This window comes from Pelophylax lessonae, assembly GCF_965119305.1.
Source record: "Pelophylax lessonae genome assembly, chromosome: 1".
NCBI classification, from domain to species: Eukaryota; Metazoa; Chordata; class Amphibia; order Anura; family Ranidae; genus Pelophylax; species Pelophylax lessonae.
In genome coordinates this window covers 804,034,153-804,053,058 of record NC_138768.1, presented here as the reverse complement: position 1 = coordinate 804,053,058, position 18,906 = coordinate 804,034,153, and the positions used below count along the sequence as shown (strand labels likewise).

The 18,906-nt window shown below is 47.2% G+C and overlaps 1 protein-coding gene across 1 annotated transcript in view; it reads left to right on the top strand.

The window, feature by feature from the left end:
• The window catches only part of HGFAC (HGF activator), a 165,288-nt gene that overhangs the window by 12,683 nt on the left and 133,699 nt on the right, over window positions 1–18,906 (top strand). The window contains exon 2 of the mRNA XM_082243346.1: window positions 516–600. Within this exon, the coding sequence (XP_082099472.1) occupies window positions 516–600 (85 nt within the window). The remainder of the gene's footprint in view (window positions 1–515; window positions 601–18,906) is intronic.

Sequence of the window (18,906 nt, the reverse complement as noted above, 5' to 3'; positions counted from 1 at the left end):
ATCCCAGCAATGCCTGCTAACTTCCAGTTTAAGACCAAATCCCAGGTCATCCCTAATGCTAACATGATGGATTTCTATGCAGCCTGTTCTACATTTTTGCAGCCAGTGCTGGTAGAAACAACAGTGCTAAAATGACTGATACTGGGCAACTTAAGCTTTTGGAACAATGTTTAAAGTTTTGCCCAAATATTTAGGTTGTCCTGTATTGGGCATTAAAGATTTACAAGTAAGCAGCAGTTGCACTTGCTCAGAAGAGTAGGATGTAGCCTCTCTACCTGGCGGAGGACATCAATCAGCCCCAGACACCTCTATTCAGGGCTTTTTTGGATGCAGCTATTCACAGTGACCGGAAATGAGCTGGGACTGAAAACTGGATAATGAACACAAGTATGTTTTGTGATGTCTTTATAAGCAATGACTGTGATGGATTTTACCAAACAAAAAAAAACTGGAAATAATGTTTTTATTATTTAGATTATATTGTGTCTAAGTGATATATTTACATTTTATTTTAGCGCAGACCAGCAAGCTCTAACATCAGGCAAGATGGAAGAATCGTTGTTTCTCAAAAACTGTTCAGTGTCGGAAACAGAAGAATAGGTACAGCTCCATGTTTTTCTTTTGCACTAGTAGGACTCTTACACATATGGTGCTTTTCCACTGCATGGAACCGAATGGTTCGGCTCGCTTTTGTGCTTTTCCACTGCTGGTACCGGATGGTATGGTGTAGGAATGGTTCGGTATGGTACGGCGGCGCTTTTCCACTGCATGGAACCGAACGGTACGGCTCTCAAAAACAGTACCACCTCGATTGTGGTTCCAAGAGGTACCATACCCGGTACCATATCCCACAATCCTTTACATGCAGTCACTACTAGCCACTGATTGGTCAGAAAATCCCACCCACCCCGTTGTTATCCCACCCACTTAACTTTAGTACTACTTTAGTGGAAAAGCAAACCATACCGTACAGTATTGAAAGATATAAATAGACAGCGCCAACAGGTAAAAAATATATATATATTTGTGCTATAAAATTAATAAATATACTGCAGCAAAAATGCATTCATAATCGATGAATATAAATTAATAAAGTGCAATAATGTGCAATAAATAAGTGTCCATAATATAACCATATAAAGTGCAAGTGAATTGATTAAGTGCAGTACCGAACCGTTCCAACACCGTACCATGCGGTACCAGCAGTGGAAAAGCAAACCGAGCCAAGCAGGGCCGAGTAGAGCCCAGCAGGTACTTGCAGTGGAAAAGTGCCAATAGGCATGTATGAATAAAAGCCATTGACCTTCTATGTTAGAGGAAAGAGTCTGCACTTCCCTCAAGTTTCTCTCACCATCTTGCTGTTTTGGCCATGGTTTACCTGTCTATGGTCATATATTTATAGATATAATAGTGAGTTTGCTATGGAGTCTATTCAACTGGACAGTGCAAAGATTAAAGCATAGTAGCCAAAAATAGTAAAAGGTAAATTCTTACAGATTGCTAAATGGCAATTCCCGCTTTAACATGTTAAATAAGCCAATTTATCCCACAGTTAATTGTTTTTAAACCTATTTAGGAGCAAGAGACTAAATTAAAGAACAACTAAACCCAAGAATAAAAATGCAAAATATTGCAGCTTGCAGTCCTTAGATGTGGTGACTATATTTTTAGTTTTAAAGCTGAGAACTGCAGTGTTATTGTCACTTGTGATCTATATTGAAGAATATCCTCCTTTCTAGCTTTTTTCTACCAATTGCCCTGAATGTAATGGAGATGAAGAGATATGGGCATGTTTGTAGCCTGTATCAGGAGAGGGACCTAGGGTGACCACCATGGCTCCCACCATACAGTGCCTTGCAAAAGTATTCACCCCCTTGGCATTTTTCGTGTTTTGTTGCCTCAAAATTACCATGGATTGTTTGAGGATTTGCATCATTTAATTTACAGAACATGCCCACAACTTTGAAGTTTTTTTTTATTGTTAAGCAAACAAATAGGACAAAATAACAGAAAAAGTCAATGTGCATAACTATTCACCCCCCAAAAGTCAAGTCGCTTTGGATAGGTCTCTATGAGCTTTCCACATCTTACCACTGGGATTTTTGCCCATTCCTCCTAGCAAAGCTGTTCCAGCTCCTTCAGGTCGGATGGTTTGCGCTTGTGAACAGCAATCTTTAAGTCTCCCCACAGATTTTCTATTGGATTGAGGTCTGGGCTTTGACTAGGCCAGTCCAACACATTTACATGTTTCCCCTTAAACCACTCAAGTGTTGCTTTAGCAGTGTTTGGGGTCATTTTCCTGCTGGAAGGTGAACCTCCGTCCTAGCCTCAAATCACACACAGAGTGGTACAGGTTTTGCTCAAGAATATCCATGTACTTAGCACCATCCATCTTTCCCTCAACTCTGACCAGTTTCCCAGTCCCAGCTGCTGAAAAACATCCCCACAGCATGATGCTGCCCACACCATGTTTCACTGTGGGGATGGTGTTCTTTGGGTGATGTAATGTGTTGGGTTTTCCCCAGACATAGCGTTTTCTTTGATGGCCGAAAAGTTAAATTTTAGTCTCATCAGACCAGAGCACCTTCCTCCATACATTTTGGGAGTCTTCCACATGCCTTTTTGCAAACTCAAAACGTGAGATTTTTTTTTTTTTTTGCTGAAAGTAATGTATTTCTTCTGGCAATTCTGCCATAAAGCCCAACTCTATGGAGTCTACGGCTTATTGTCGTCCTATGTACAGATACTCCAGTCTCTGCTGTGGAACTCTGCAGCTCCTCCAGGGTTACCTGAGGTCTCTGTGCTGCCTCTCTGATTAATGCCCTCCTTGCCCGGTCCGTGCGTTTTGGTGGGCGGCCGTCTCTTAGCAGGTTTGCTGTTGTGCCATGTTCTTTCCATTTAGTTATGATAGATTTGATGGTGCTCCTGGGGATCATCAAAGATTTGGATATTATTTTTATAACCTAACCCTGACTTGTACTTCTCAACAACCTTGTCCCTTACTTGTTTGGAGAGTTCCTTGGTATTCATGGCAGTTTTTGGTTAGTGGCGCCTCTTTCACAGGTGTTGCAGCCTCTGGGGCCTTTCAAAAAAGGTGTGTATATGTAATGGCAGATCATGTGACACTTAGATTGCACACAGGTGGACATGATTTCACTAATTATGTGACTTCTGAATTGGTTGCACCAGAGCTTTTTTATGGGCTTCATAACAAGGGGGTGAATACATACGCACATGACAATTTTCTGTTTTCTATTTCTAAAAAATAGTTTTATGTATATATTTTTTTATCATTTCACTTCACCAACTTAGACTATTGTGTTCTGATCCATCACATAAAATTCAGATTAACAAAACATTGAACTTAAGGCTGTAATGTAACAAAATGGGTATAAAGTCAAGGGGGTGAATATTTTTGCAAGGCACTGTAGATACAGTGGAAGGCAGCTGAGACTCTCCTACAACATCGCTGGATCGAAGGAAGTGCTGGGAAAATGTGAGCTATGTCACCCTATTTGTTCTCCAAGCATAGGGGATGCAAGTCTCTGCCTGTAATGGGCCTTTGTAACAAAATCATACCTGGGTGGCATAGTTGAGTTCTGCAAGCATGAGTGTGCTGGAGGAAAAAGAGGAGCTATATATAGGACTGTATACAGGAAGAGTTGTTCCAGAAATGTGTTTGAAGTCAAGTGGGCATCCCATAAGCTCCCATCCCTATCCAAGTTTATCAGCTTCAATAAAACAAAAAAAAAACAAACTCATGGCATGATTCTGGAGTGACTGTGAAAATCAGGGGCCTGGCTGTGCAGGAGTGGGGAATCCCAGTTACTTGCGGCTCATAAGGTAGCTGTTCTACATTTATAATGTTTAATAGAGGAATTCGGATTGACCAAGCTCAAAGGAGCACATTTGCATAATTACTTGATATTTTGTGGCAAATATTGTTTTCTGCTAAAAAAAATGCAACCACATTTTAGAGCAAATACGTGCTATGCATTTCAGGGCATTTGGTGTGGTTTACTTGTGTGGAAATGCTGAATTGCTTTTAGGTTTAGACCAAGACCTGACTGTCTGAGATTTGTATCTTTCTATTGCAGCCTAGTTATTTTCTATTGTTTGTTCACAATGTTAGATAAGCCCAGTGTGCCTGTCTTCTATTTCCCAAGAAGCATAGCAAATTTTCTGAATTGATAACAAAGCCTTGTCGAAAAATAATGTGTACAGCCAGAGAAACAGCAGATTGATTGGTTCATTGTAGGTGTCCTTGCTTCAGCTAAACTTGGCCTTTTCCAGAAATAAAGAGAACTTTACTGCACCTTTGCAGTACTCCCCTGCTATAGAGTAGGAAATTATTAATACCACATCTGTGATATACATATATTTTTTTTTCTGCATTCTGTTAGGCTTTCCTTTCCCTTTGTGCCGCCGGCATTCCTTAAAACCAGTGATTAGCTGGTTGTTAAGGAGCGGGCTGGGAAGCGGACCCCCCGTGTTCTTAACAACGAATGAGTCATCATCAGCTGTCAACAGGCTTCCCCAACATTAGGACAAGGTGATTTGGGGTGGGGGGGGCAGAGCCCCCCCCCCCATGTTAAGGGCATGTTGCCTGGTATTGTTCAGGAGGGGGGATGGGCGCTCGTTCTCCCTCCCCCTTTCCTGGCCTGACAGGCTGCATGCTCAGATAAGGTTCTGGAATGAAGTGTGGGTGGAAACCCACACAGGTTTTTTTTTTTTTTTTTTTTTTTATTTTGTCGTAGAGTTCCCCTTAAAACCCATACCAGACCTGAAGGTCACATTTTTCTATTGCCGGCAATGTTTTTTTTTTTTTTTTTTACATTCAGTTGTCAGTGGGGAAGCCCGCTGGCAGCTGATGACTCATCTATTGTTAAGGACACGGTGGCAGGCTTCCTGGCCCACTCCTCAACAACCTATCAGTTCACTGGTTAAGGTTACCAGCAACCCTGCTTCTAAACGCTGCAGCTACTAAACGTAGCTGACACGCTAGGCTAAACACTGCTAAACGCTGGCAAAAATGCTAAAACATTAGCGTTTTTCTGTTTGGCGTTTTTACAGCAGTTTTTAGCTTTCTAGTGTGCATGAGGTCAAAAGGTGTAATAACATCTAAGTATGGATTTCTCTATCATTCATTAACAGACGCAGCTCCATATTCTTCCTAACCATTGGGTTTTGCTGCCCGCTACAGGAGTAGGACACTAGGCAGGAAAAAACGTTACCACGCCTATGGGGCAGTCCCTGCAGGCATACAGTACACCCACTCACTCTGCTATAGGATTCAGTTTGTTTCTGCCTAGTTTAGGAGTAGGACCTAGTTCCCGGCTGGGACTTCGGTCTTAGCTTGTTTTTTTTTATTTTAAAAGAAACCTTTGTTAAAATGTTTTTTTTGGTTGTTATGTTCCTGAGAGAACTGCAACCAACAGCCATACTGGGTTTCGGACTGGATATCCTAGATCCCTAAGGTCTCCCAGTCCGGCCAGCGAGCGTGTGCAGGTTATAGCCCAGCGCTAGGCCACACCACGACAGAGTCCCAATGGACGGGAGCTGGCCCGCGAGTGAAACACCTCACTAGGACGTAACACGACCTGGTTCGGCCTGAGTCGAAGCGTGCCCCTTGGCTGTCAGCAACCCCACCCCGAGTGGAGAGGTAGTCTGTCCAGAGTGATTCCTTCCATTTCCCCCAGCCCCTCTAACAGTCACGGTGGTCTTTTGGCCCCAACCTTTCCCCATGCCCCCCCCCCCCCAGGGTTAGGTAGGAGCTGGCTTTGCCACTTGCTCCAGTAAGGGAGGGTGGATGCGGTTGTTGCTGACGGGGCTGTCAGGATCGCACACGGGAGGCTTTGAGAAAGTTCCCGGCCCCCGGTGGGTTAATGACTTGGGCAGGAATGTCCTTTGGGCTCCCTGCTGTGGTTATAGGCTTGGGGGGAGCAGATGTTTCTTCATCCGCGGGTCTGCGACTCACGTGTCTGGGTTGGGCTGAAAATTTTAGTCCGCGGCTGTTCGGGTATCTGACCAAGCTGACCGAGATGCGATGCCTGACCAAGCTGACCGGCGGATGCCTCACGTGGCCGGATCGGACCAATAATTTAGGCCGTGGCTTGCGCCTACTCGCGGCTGATAGAGCTGGCTGTCTGAGTGACTGACCAAGCTGTCCGGGCGACTGACCAGGCTGTTCAAGCTCCGAACCTGAGCTGTCCTAGCTGTTGATCAAGCTGACGGCGGACTTGCGACCAGATCGGGCCTCAAATTTAGGCCGCGGCTTTGCAGCCTACTCAAGGCTGGCTGACCGAGCTGTTGACCAGGCTATTTCATCTGCCCCCCCCCCTCATTGGGGTGGATGAATGGAGTGCCTTTGGCCCCCTCTTGAACCGGGGACGCCGTGGGGGCATTGTTGTTTGGGGGTACTCTGCCTGCACGTCTGATTCACAGCGGGCCCCCTCTTCTCCTTTATAAGGGCCTATGTCTTTTTATGTCTTCTAGTGGAACTTTAGCCAGTGTCTCCTTGCGGGACTGTGGTCAGCAACCTCCCCTGCTTGTTATGTTCTCAGGGTAAGCTTAGCATATAGCGACTCTACTGGGTCTGCGTCCACGCATTTCGGAGTTCTAAATGCAATAACGGTAACCACGCATGGTGTGGCTGAAAAGCTGGTCTGCGGAGCAGGCTTCTAAAAGGCTCTATCAGATCTCCACTTTACGGAGAAAATGATTTGGGTCTTTGTTGGATGAACCGATCAAAGGACTCGCAGGTGGGAAGAGTACTCTTCTTCTTCTATCCGCTAAGGGAAAGGCCCTTTTTTTCAGTGCACAGGTGGCCCCTTTGTGCCTTCGGCACGCAGGAGAAAGGACCTAAGCCATTTAGGTCATCTGGGGGTTCCAAGAAGACGTGGTCAGGTAAGCCAAGAACAGGCCCCTCCAGATCTGTGGACAAATCTCCGTCTGCATGAAGGGACGACGTCACCCGTATCTGGGGTGGGGGGAACACCTTTGTTTTCTGTCTGGAACCAGGGACCTCCTTGATTCAGAACAAATGGGCCCACAAGCTGCTCCGATCGGGTTACAAGATGGAATTCAGGTCCCGACCGTTGGACAGATTCTTCCCGTCCAATCTATGCCTATATTCAGATTGGTTAAGGGATCTATGAGAGGCGGTACAAGATCTGCTGTCGAAAAAGTGTGATTGTGCCAGTTCCCTCTCAGGAACGCTTTCAAGGGTTTTATTTAAACCTTTTTACTGTTCCCAGGAAAGATGGGAAAGTGCGTCCAATTCTGGACCTCAAGGCTCTGAATTGCTTTGTGTGGATACAGAGGTTTTGAATGGAATCCATTCGCACGGTAGTGGCGTTCCTACAGTAAGGGGATTTTTTGGCCTCTATCAATATTGAGGATTCATATCTGCACATCCCCATCTACGCTGGACACCAGCACTTTCTTCGCTTCGCTGTAGGAGAGGAACATATTATCAATTTGTGGCGTTACTCTTTGGTCTCGCCTCCATCCTCCAGGGTCTTCACCAACGTGTTGGCTCCAGTATTGGCATTACTGTGACAACGGGGGATTGCGGTACTGAGGTACCTGGATGGTCTCCTCCTAAGAGCAGACTCCCACTCAGTTCTGGTGGGCGATCTGTCAATCACTGTATTGACTCTGCAAGAGTTTGGTTGGACCATCAATTTCAGAAAATCTCCTCTGGTTCCAGCCTCCAAAATGGTTTATCTGGGACCTACTCTGACTCTGGACTCAGGCTCTGCGAGGGTGTTTCTTCCCCCGGAAAAGCTGCAAAGTTGCAGAGGGCAATTCGGTTTCTGTTATCCAGCACTCTGTCCCCATTGCGGACTTGCCTGCGAGCTCTAGGCCTGATGGTGTCTACCTTCGGAGCGGTTCCACACGAGACCTCTGCAAAGGGGTATTCATGTCAAGTGGAACAAGGATCCAGAATCTTTGGACAATCTGATTCGGTTGAGTCAAAACACAAGAAGTGATCCTCTGTGGTGGCTCCGTTCCTTGGCCCTGCGTCAGGGCAAGTCCTTTCTTCCATTGTATTGGAACTGAGAGTGTTAAAGCTTTGCTGGAGTCACTGGACAAATCGTCTGCACGGTTGTCCAGTTTGGATCCAATCAGACAACGCCACGACTGTTGTTTACGTCAATCCTAAAGGGGGCACCAAGAGTGTCCTGGTGGCCCGGGAGGTGGCCGAGATCTTAATATGGGTTTAAAATTTTGTTCCAGCCCTCTCCGCCCTGCATATACCCGGAGTGGAGAACTGGCAGGCGGATTACTTGAGCCGGTAGGTGTTGGATCAGGGAGAAGGGTCTCTGCACCCGGAGGTGTTTCACCTGTTGTGTGTCTGGTTAGGGACACCCAATGAGAAGGTACAGAGGTTTGTAGCCAGGTCTCGGGATCCTCTGGCCGACGCTACAGACGCACTGGTGGCTCCTTGGGGTCAGTATTGGCTAATCTAGGAGTTTCCTCCGCTGAAACTTCTGCAGAGGCTTCTGCGTTGAATAGTGGTGGAAGGGATTCCGGTAATTCTGGTTGCCCCAGACTGACTCGTCGGTCTTGGTATGCAGATCTGGTAAGGTTGGTCGCCGATGCTCCTTGGAGACTTCCTCTCAGGGAAGATCTGTTATCTCAAGGGCCGATCTTTCATCCTGCTTTACAGTTGCTGGCTTTAACAGGGTGGCTGTTGAAAGCCAGGTATTGAAGGATAGGGGTCTTTCTGACTCAGTGATTCCTACACTGTTGAAGGCTAGAAAATCAGTCTCCAGGAAGATTTATCATTGTGCGTGGAAATTGTACATCTCATGGTGTGAATCGATTAGGTTGCATCCACGCACCTTTTCAGTGGCTAGGATATTGGTTTTCCTCCAAAGAGGGGTTGAGCAGTGGTTGGCCTTGGGTACTATTAAAGGCCAGGTGTTGGCTTTGGCTGTGTTTTTTCAACGCCCTTTAGCTACGCATTCTTTGATTAACACTTTTATCTAAGGAGTTCGTCATGTGGCTCCTCAGATACGGTCCCCATTACCTATGTGAGATCTTACATAGTTACATAGTAGGTGAGGTTGAATAAAGACAATAGTCCATCTAGTTCAACCTGTGTAGGTGTGTGTGGCTGTAATCATCTCTCATACCCCTTAATGTTGTGATCCTTGAGATGTACGTCTAAGAGTCTTTTGAAAGCCACCATACTTCCCGCAGAAACCACCTCTTGTGGTAGAGAATTCCACAATCTTGTAGCCCTAACAGTAAAGAACCCCCAACATTGCCTGAGGTTAAAAGGCTTCTCCTCTAATCGCATTGTATGCCCTCGAGTCCTCATGCAATCCTTTCGACTGAATAGCTTTTTTTCTATGCTGAGATCACCATTGAGATATTTATAAATTGCTATCATGTCCCCTCTCAAGCGTCTCTTCTCCAGGGAGAATAAATCAGGCGATTGTAGACGCTCTTCATAATTAAGGTCCTCCAATCCCCTAATTAGTTTAGTTGCCCTTCTCTGGACTCTCTCCAGCTCCAACAAATCCCTCCTGAGGACTGGCGACCAGAACTGGACAGAATACTCCAGATGTGGTCGGACCAGAGTTTTATAAAGTGGAAGGATTATAGTTTTATATCTGGAATACATCCATTTCTTTATGCATGCTAATATTCTGCCGGCTTTGGCAGCTGCCGCTTGACATTGCATGCTATTGCTTAGTCTATCCTCCACCAAGACTCCCAGATCTTTCTCCATTTTTGATTTCCCCAAAGGTTCCCCACCTAAAGTGTATTGTGCTTTTATGTTTTTAGTCCCCAAGTGCAAAACCTTACACTTCTCCACATTAAACCTCATTTGCCATGTCGTTGCCCACTCCGTTATTTTGTCCAGGTCATTCTGCAGGATATCTGCTTCATGCTGTGCAGTTATTGCCCTGCCCAATTTTGTGTCATCTGCAAAAACTGATATAGAACTACTGATCCCGTCCTCAATGCTGTTTATGAATAAATTGCATCTTAACTTGGTACTGTCAGGAAAGGAATTACCATTCAGCAACAATAGATTGCTGGAGGCAGAGCAGGCGTGTCGCCACGCCCTTCTCCCCAGCCCTGGCCCTATATAAGACGCTCTCTGACTGTGCTTCAGTGCTGGTTTATCATCAGCACCTGTACCTGTGACCTGTCCGATTGCCTGTTGTTCCTGTTTGACCCGGCTTGCTCCTTTGACTTACCTGCATCTCTCCTTCATTTGACCTTGGCTTGCCTGACCACTCTTTACTCTAAAAGACACCTCAGCTGGATCTCCTGTGTACCGACCTTGGCTTGGATCCCACGGACTCTCTCTTTTGTACGGCCCTCTGTACCTTCATCTCCTCGGACTGATTATCTGTGTATGACCCTCGGCCTGGCATTAACCTTGTCTCTTTTCTCTGAGCATCTATAGATCTCCTGGAAGCGGTCCTGAATCACCATCCATCCATCCATTCATCCACCTGGGATCCATCCGCATCCAGTGCTCCTTGGGATGTGTCATCTCCTGTTTCACCACCAGGGGTGATCCGCACCGAGCTGCAAGGGAAGCCCTCTCAGCACTTCGGCCTCCACCAAGGTAACTGACAGCATAAACCAGCCATCAGAGGCCGACAGAGGTGCTTCCCAGCTCGACGCCCTATGCCAGCAGGTTTCAGCCCTGACCCAAGCTGTGCAAAGGCTACAAGATGGGTACTTCCAGCTAGAGGGTCGAGTACTCAACATGGCCGGCCCTTCTCCTCCACCTGACCCGAATCAGCCAACCACTAGCTTGCTGCCGGCTCCGGCCCAACCGGACCAAGCTAGCTCCGGCCATTCTGCTTCAGCTCCGCCCCGACACCACGTGTGCCCACGCCAGAACGCTTCCGTGGGGAGCGTAGGAAATTCAGGGCCTTCAGGAATGCTTGTTTACTATACCTAGCCCTTCAACCTAGGACCTTCTCCTCTAAATCCGTCAAGGTGGGATTCATAATCTCCCTACTGGCCGAAGAACCTCAGACTTGGGCACACAATCTCTTGGAACAGAAGAGTCCAATCCTGAATTCTACAAACTCTTTCTTTGAGGCTATGGCCCAATTATACGAGGATCCCCAGCGTACGGTCACGGCAGAGTCGGCCCTGCATGCCCTCCAGCAAAACAAACGCCCGGCCGAGGACTATACGGTAGACTTCCGTAGATGGGCAGCCGACACGGACTGGAACGAGGCAGCATTGAAATACCAGTACCGACATGGCCTCTCGGAAGCTTTAAAAGACGAGCTGGCTCGGTTCGAAACCCCTGCATCCTTAGAGGATCTAATCGCTCTTGTCATCCAAATGGATAGGCGTCTGCGGGATCGACGCTCAGAACGCCTTCAAGGGTCTCGAGCCACGTGGGTCATGCCAAAAGTCCCATTTATGGCCTCTCCTCTTCCAGGACCAGCTGTCAATGCCCCTGCAGACGGGGAACCTATGCAAATTGGGCTCATTCGTTCCTCCCTGACCCCCGAAGAGAGACAACGACGCTGCCAGGCGAACCTCTGTCTATACTGCGGAGCTTCCGGCCACTTCCTCCGCAATTGCCCTGTGAGGCCTAGTAAGTGCTGGTCACGGTCTGTCCCGAACTGTCAGGTCTCTGAGCCATCCCCTGCTCACCTTATCCTTCCTGTCTCCCTACAGGTAGCAGAAGAGAGGATCCAGCTCACGGCAATTATTGATTCCGGAGCGTGCAGTTGCTTCCTGGATTGTACATTAGCTGCGAAGCTAGGGGTACCCCTGCAAGCCAAGGAGCAACAGCTTCAAGTTTTCCTGGCCGACGGATCCCTGCCTAGTTCCGGACCCGTGACCAGGGAGACTTACCCGGTCCTTACTACCACGGACTCGGGTCATCAAGAGCTCCTCCGCTTCGATGTCCTGTCCTCTCCCTTATTCCCGGTCATCCTAGGCCTACCATGGCTCCAAGCCCACAATCCACAGGTTGATTGGATTAAGAAGAGGATTTCCTTCTCATCCAAATACTGCCTGGATCATTGCTTCCCTTCCGAATCCCAAGCTCCATCCACTTGCCTAGCCGTCCAGCCGGCCTCAGACTCCTCCGAAGACATTCCTGCAGCTTACCGGGACTTTAAGGATGTTTTCGACAAGAAGAAAGCTGATGTTATACCCCCTCACAGGCCCTACGACTGCCCCATTGAGCTTCTCCCAGGGGCAGAGATCCCTTTTGGAAGGATCTTTCCCCTATCTGAAAAGGAATTAGAAACTCTCCGGTCCTATGTCGATGAGAATCTGGAAAAGGGGTTCATCAGGCCCTCATCCTCCCCAGCTGGCGCTGGAATATTTTTTGTAGAGAAGAAGGACGGTACGTTAAGACCTTGTGTTGATTATCGGGAACTCAACAAAGTTACCATTAAAAACCGCTACCCTCTCCCTCTAATTCCAGAATTGTTCCAGCGCTTCCGGAATGCGCGAGTCTTTACTAAACTAGACCTCCGAGGGGCATACAATCTTATCCACATCCGAGAGGGGGATGAGTGGAAAACTGCATTTAGAACCTGTTTTGGCCACTACGAATATATGGTCATGCCATTCGGGCTGTGCAATATCCCGGCCACTTTCCAACATCTGGTAAATGACATTTTCCGTGAATTTCTAGATAACTTCTTAATTGTTTACCTAGATGACATCTTGGTCTTCTCCCCCTCTCTAGAACTCCATCGGATTCATGTTAAAAAAGTTCTAACCACCCTGAGGAAACATGGACTCTACGTGAAACTGGAAAAGTGTGAATCCGAGAGAGGATCTATTCAGTTTCTAGGGCTTATCATTTCAACAGAGGGCATCTCGATGGATCCTCAGAAGGTGAAGGCAATTTTGGAGTGGCCAGCCCCCACGGATAAGAAAGAAGTTCATGAATTTGTGGGCTTCGCTAACTTCTACAGAAGATTCGTAAAAGGCTTCTCAACAATTGTCACACCCATCACCCAGCTAACACGCCAGCAGATCCGTTTCCGCTGGTCGCCAGAGGCTCAGTTAGCCTTTGATAAATTAAAGAGCCTGTTCGTGACCGCTCCGATTCTTCAACATCCAGATCCAGCTTTACCCTACATTCTCGAGGTAGATGCCTCAGAAGTAGCCACAGGGGCTATTCTGTCCCAGCGACAAGGCCCAAAGGCCTTACTACACCCAGTAGCATTTTTCTCTCGGAAGATGTCACCTCCTGAGAGAAATTATGATGTGGGGGATCGAGAACTTCTAGCCATTAAATCTGCCCTGGAGGAATGGAGGTACCTGTTGGAAGGGGCAGTGCACCCTATTATGATATTCACGGACCACAAGAATCTTCGAATATCTGAGGGCCGCCAAACGGTTGAGACCTCGGCAAGCCAGGTGGGCCTTATTTTTCTCACGCTTCAATTTCCACATTACCTACAGGCCAGGGTCTAAGAATGGAAAAGCGGATGCCCTGTCCCGGATGTTTCCAGACACTCCCGGTACAACAGAGCCCAATACCATCCTGTCAGCTCAAAACTTTTTTCTGATCCATACGGACTTACGGTCCTCGATTCAGCAAGCCTCTACCCAGTATACAGGACAAGAAGCCGAATCTCTACATAAGCGGGAAGGGTTCCTCTGGTTTCAGGAGAAAATTTTTGTTCCCACACAAGTGAGATTGATGGTCCTCAAGACCTTCCATGACCACAAACTTGCAGGGCATTTTGGGGTAAGGAAGACCTTCGAACTCATTCAACCGCACTTTTGGTGGCCTAAATTACACCAGGACTGCAAAACATATGTAGATTCCTGCATCACCTGTCAACGCAACAAGGGGGCAAAAGTAAAGTCATGGGGACTGTTAAGACCATTGCCAATTCCGGAACTACCCTGGAAGGGTCTATCTATGGACTTTATAGTCGAGCTTCCACCCTCAGAAGGGTTTACTACCATCTTAGTGGTCGTAGACCGACTCTCTAAAAATGGCTCACTTCCTACCAATGATGGGTACCACTTCTGCCTTGGAGACAGCCAATACATTTATCAAAGAGGTGGTCAGGCTTCATGGACTTCCGAACAATATAGTCTCGGATCGAGGCGTTCAATTTACCTCTAGGTTCTGGAAGGAGCTCTGTAAATCCTTGGCGGTTGAAGTGTCCCTGTCATCTGCTTATCATCCACAAAGCAACGGGCAAACTGAAAGAACAAATCAAACCCTGGAACAGTACCTCCGATGCTTCTGCACCAGTGCTCAGGACAACTGGACCTCCCTGCTTCCATGCGCGGAGTTCGCCTATAATAATTCTGTGCACTCCGCAACCAACCAAACCCCATTTTGGGCTAATTATGGCTTCCATCCTTCCTTTTTGCCCAATATGGATCAGGAAATTACGGTTCCCGCAGTCCATGATCGGCTAGCAGCCATTGCAGCTAATCTCCAGTTGTTACGGGACAATATTCTGAAGGCACAACAGGCCTATAAAATGTTCTGTGATCTCAAACGGAAGGAGAACCCAGCATACAAGGTGGGAGACAAGGTTTGGCTTTCGTCAGTTAATCTAAGATTATCTTGCCCGTCCAAGAAGTTGGGGCCCAGATTCATCGGTCCTTTTGAGGTCAAAAGAATAGTGAATCCTGTAGCCTTTGAGTTAATCCTGCCTGGCTCTCTTAAGATCCACCCGGTGTTTCATGCTTCGCTGCTTAAACCGGCGATACCAAGCCCCTACCCTGGAAGAGAAGAGTTACCACCTCCTCCAGTTTCGGTAAAAGGGGAGCCTGAATTCGAGGTTGAGACCATCCTAGATTGTCGACAGAAAGGCAATCGCACTCAATATTTAATCACATGGAAAGGATATCCGCCGGAAGACAATTCTTGGGAACCATTAGGCAACATACATGCTCCTAAACTCCTGAGGGAGTTTCACAACAAGTTTCCGGGAAAATGTAGTCGTAGGGCATCCAAAGGCTGCCCCTCTGGGGGGGGGGGCACTGTCAGGAAAGGAATTACCATTCAGCAACAATAGATTGCAGGTGTGTCACCACGCCCTTCTCCCCAGCCCTGGCCCTATATAAGACGGTCTATGGCTGTGCTTCAGTGCTGGTTTATCATCAGCTCCTGTACCTGTGACCTGTCCGATTGCCTGTTGTTCCTGTTTGACCCGGCTTGCTCCTTTGACTTACCTGCATCTCTCCTTCGTTTGACCTTGGCTTGCCTGACCACTCTTTACTCTAAAAGACACCTCAGCTGGATCTCCTGTGTACCGACTTTGGCTTGGATCCCACGGACTCTCTCTTTTGTATGGCCCTCTGTACCTTCATCTCCTCGGACTGATTACCTGTGTATGACCCTCGGCCTGGCATTAACCTTGTCTCTTTTCTCTGAGCATCTATAGATCTCCTGGAAGCGGTCCTGAATCACCATCCATCCATCCATACGGGATCCATCCGCATCCAGTGCTCCTTGGGACGTGTCATCTCCTGTTTCACCACCAGGGGTGATCCGCACCGAGCTGCAAGGGAAGCCCTCTCAGTTCGGCCTCCACCAAGGTAACTGACAGGTACTGTCAGTTCTTCAAAAACCTCCCTTTGAAAACTTAGGGAGATTCCTCTGCGTACACTGTCTGAAGGTAGCCTTTTTGGTGGCTATTACCTCTGCCTGCAGAGTGTCTGAATTGGCGGCGCTGTCCTGCCGTTCTCCTTCTCTGGTGGTCCACAGAAATTAAGTGGTACTTTGACCTAATCAGTCGTTTCTTCCTAAGGTGGTTTCTGATTTCCATTGAATGAAGACATTGTGCTGCCTTCACTCTGTCCTAAGCCCAAGCATCCCAAGGAAAATGCCTTGCATTTTTTGGCTGTGGTTCAGGCAATTAGGATTTGCCTGGTTGTTACTGAGTCTTTCAGGAAATCAGACTCTCCTTTTTGTCCTCACGGAAGGACCACGGAAAAGATTGGCTGCGTCTGCTGTGACCATATCCAGATGGATCAGGCAGACGGTGGTACAGGCGTATTCACTGATGGGTCAGGTTCCACATTTCCCTGTGAAGTCGCATTCTGCTAGGGCGCAGAGTGCCTCTTGGGGCTTTCGCCATCAGGCGTCAGTAACACAGAGTTGCAAGGTGGCAACTTGGTCGTCTGTGCATGCGTTTACTAAATTCTACAAAGTAGATGTGTTGGCATCCTCTGATGCTTCTTTTGGCCGCAAGGTTTTGCAGGCTGCTGCTAAAAGAGCAATTTTTTCTCTTTGAGGGTGTATGTTGTTTCTAGGTGAGCTCCAGTTGTTCCTGGTTGAGCTCCGTGACAGCTTGTAGAGCCAGCAACAAATGGGCACACCTCAGTATCGAGTGAGGACTCAGGTAAATATAAGAGATTGGGGGGGGGGGGTGAGGGGCATATTACTATCTAAATATTTTTTACCTAGATGAAAGGAATGCATTAGGATAACAACCACTTTAACCCTCAAAACCCATCGTCATTGACCCCCCAATCGCATACATTGCATGCGGTTGCAGGGTGGTTGTGGGCCGGCCCAATTCACTTTAATAGGTTGCATTTTGGTGGCGCTACTTCCCATCAAACACTATAAGGTATACTTTTTGCTATGAAGCAAAGCATCGCAGCTGCGTCAACCCACTTTGGCCACTGTGTTAAGTTAAGGTGGCGCAGCTCAACCGCCTATTTTTTTTACTGCCCCCCAGGCTACATGTGTTAACAAGCCCCAAAATTTATTTTTTCCTCCTGTCATTGGCTTAGACTTGGAGGCAGGTTTCTGATGTTCGAATAAGACCTATACAGAAAATTTCTAGCATAAGTGAGAAAGCATGTTACAAATGCATTTATCTATTTAAAAACATACCAAAACAAAATACACTATACAAAGCACTGACTTTGCGGTGAATAATATACTTTAAAAAAAAAAAAAAAAAGTGACACAAAAAATAGGCTTCAGAAAGGATTCAGCAAGGAAGGATAAAAGGTGTCATAATGCAGCACTGTACAGAGAAGTCAAATGAATTACCCGGCTCTACAGAGGGAGATCTGTGGAATACTGATGTGCTGTAATGGGAAGAGACATCTTAGTAATGTAACAGGAGTACGCTGTAATAGAGGCCACATCGTTACAAGATAAAAAGTTACCATTTGAGGAAGTCAGAGAATAGTTAGCTCAACTTTGATTCACAATGGCCCCAGACGCTTTCATGTCCTAAATTACATTTACAAAGAGGGGGAAATTCTCTTATTGTATTGCATTGTCACGTATATACCGAGTCACCATAAATGGCATGTAATAGTGAATAAATACATCATTCTACTGAGATGCTGCTTGTGTATGTGTAGCATCCTCCTAGGTAGGTGCTAGTGGGAAACTATAGTTTTTAGTCCTGTCTGCTTACCAGAAGAGCTGAAGGTAAATCTATATTGTTCTCTGCCTACCGGTGAGCAGGATCTCTTAGTGAGGTCTGCTCCTTGTGCTCAGGATGCAACTCATTCTGTCTAGAGAGCGTTTCACACTGGTCCAATAGGGAGGCATGTTGAACAGTGGGAGGAAACCTGGCGAATGGGTGCATGGGCTTATGATACGGTCCTGATGATTGGCAGAGAGAAAGTGCCTCGGTGCATGTTGGGATACTGTATAAAAGCCAGGAGCACATGTGCTCGAGGTCTTTCGTCTGGATAGCAGAGTCCCGGAGGGAGGGGGGTGGCTGCCTCTTTATCTGTAGAAGTGCCATGCTGCCTCAGGGGGGTCGTACTGAGGGCCTGGAGAGTAGCAGTGAGCAACTGAACCTGGAGGTCCAGAGGAGCTGACTGAGAGGGGAGACACTGGAGGATCTGTCTCTGCAGTACAGCTAGTAAAGAATCTCATGTCAAGGGGCCTGACCTGAGGGGGGGCCACCCCTGCTCCTAGGATAGTCAGGGGATGGGTGTCAGTTGAAAGGGGATGCTAGTGAGAGTGTCCTGAAGATAGGTTATCATCCACTGAGTCGTCTTGTCAGAGAGTAAAGAGAGCAAGATACTTTACCCTTTCTACACTTGGTGGAAGTATGGATTAGGCAGCCTAGCTGTTTCCAATTGATATTGAAGTCCTGAAGATAGAAGTGCTGAACCAATTCCAAATAAACACCAAAAAAACCAACACCCATAGACTGTTCATTTGTGTGATGAGCCATCAGAAGCAAGGAGGGATTCATGGACTATATCTCAAGGTAACCGTGTGATGGTAATCAGGGGAGCCAGTCAAGTCATTATTCAGCAGGTCCTGCGGGGACAGTGCTACATTTACATAATCTTTTTTTGGTTTTGCACAGAGCAGCCTGGATCCTCCTCTTCTCGGGTCCCTCATTGCTGCTCCTGGCCCCTCCCTCCTATCGAGTGCCCCCACAGCAAGCAGATTGGCTAACTGACTTTGAATGACTGTCGCGGGAGCCAATGGCACCGCGACTATGTCACAGCCAATCACGAGGGAGAGTTCCGGACAGCCGAGGGACTCGTTGACATCGCTGGAGATAGATGGGTTTCAGGTAAGTATTAGGGGGTGCTTCTACACCCAGAAGGTTTTTTTATCTTCATGCATAGAATGCATGAAGATAAAAAACATTCTGACTTTTATTTAAGGGAATTTCTTGAGTACCCCCAGGTCACCAGAACTAGTGTCCCCATTGGAAGATTCCCTCCCTATTACTTTTCTGGGGACAACCCAAAATTTGGGACGACCGCTAGGGTTGCCACCTCATCCCTTTAATCCAGGACACATATTAATCACACAGGTTCTGAGGCTGATATAATGCACATAAGGCACTAAGTGAGTTTAATTACCACCTTAATCAGCCACAGAACCTGTGTAATTAATGTGTGTCCTGGTTTAAAGGGATGAGGTGGCAACCCTAACGACCGCGCATTTGTCCGTTAAAGTAATGCAGTGCC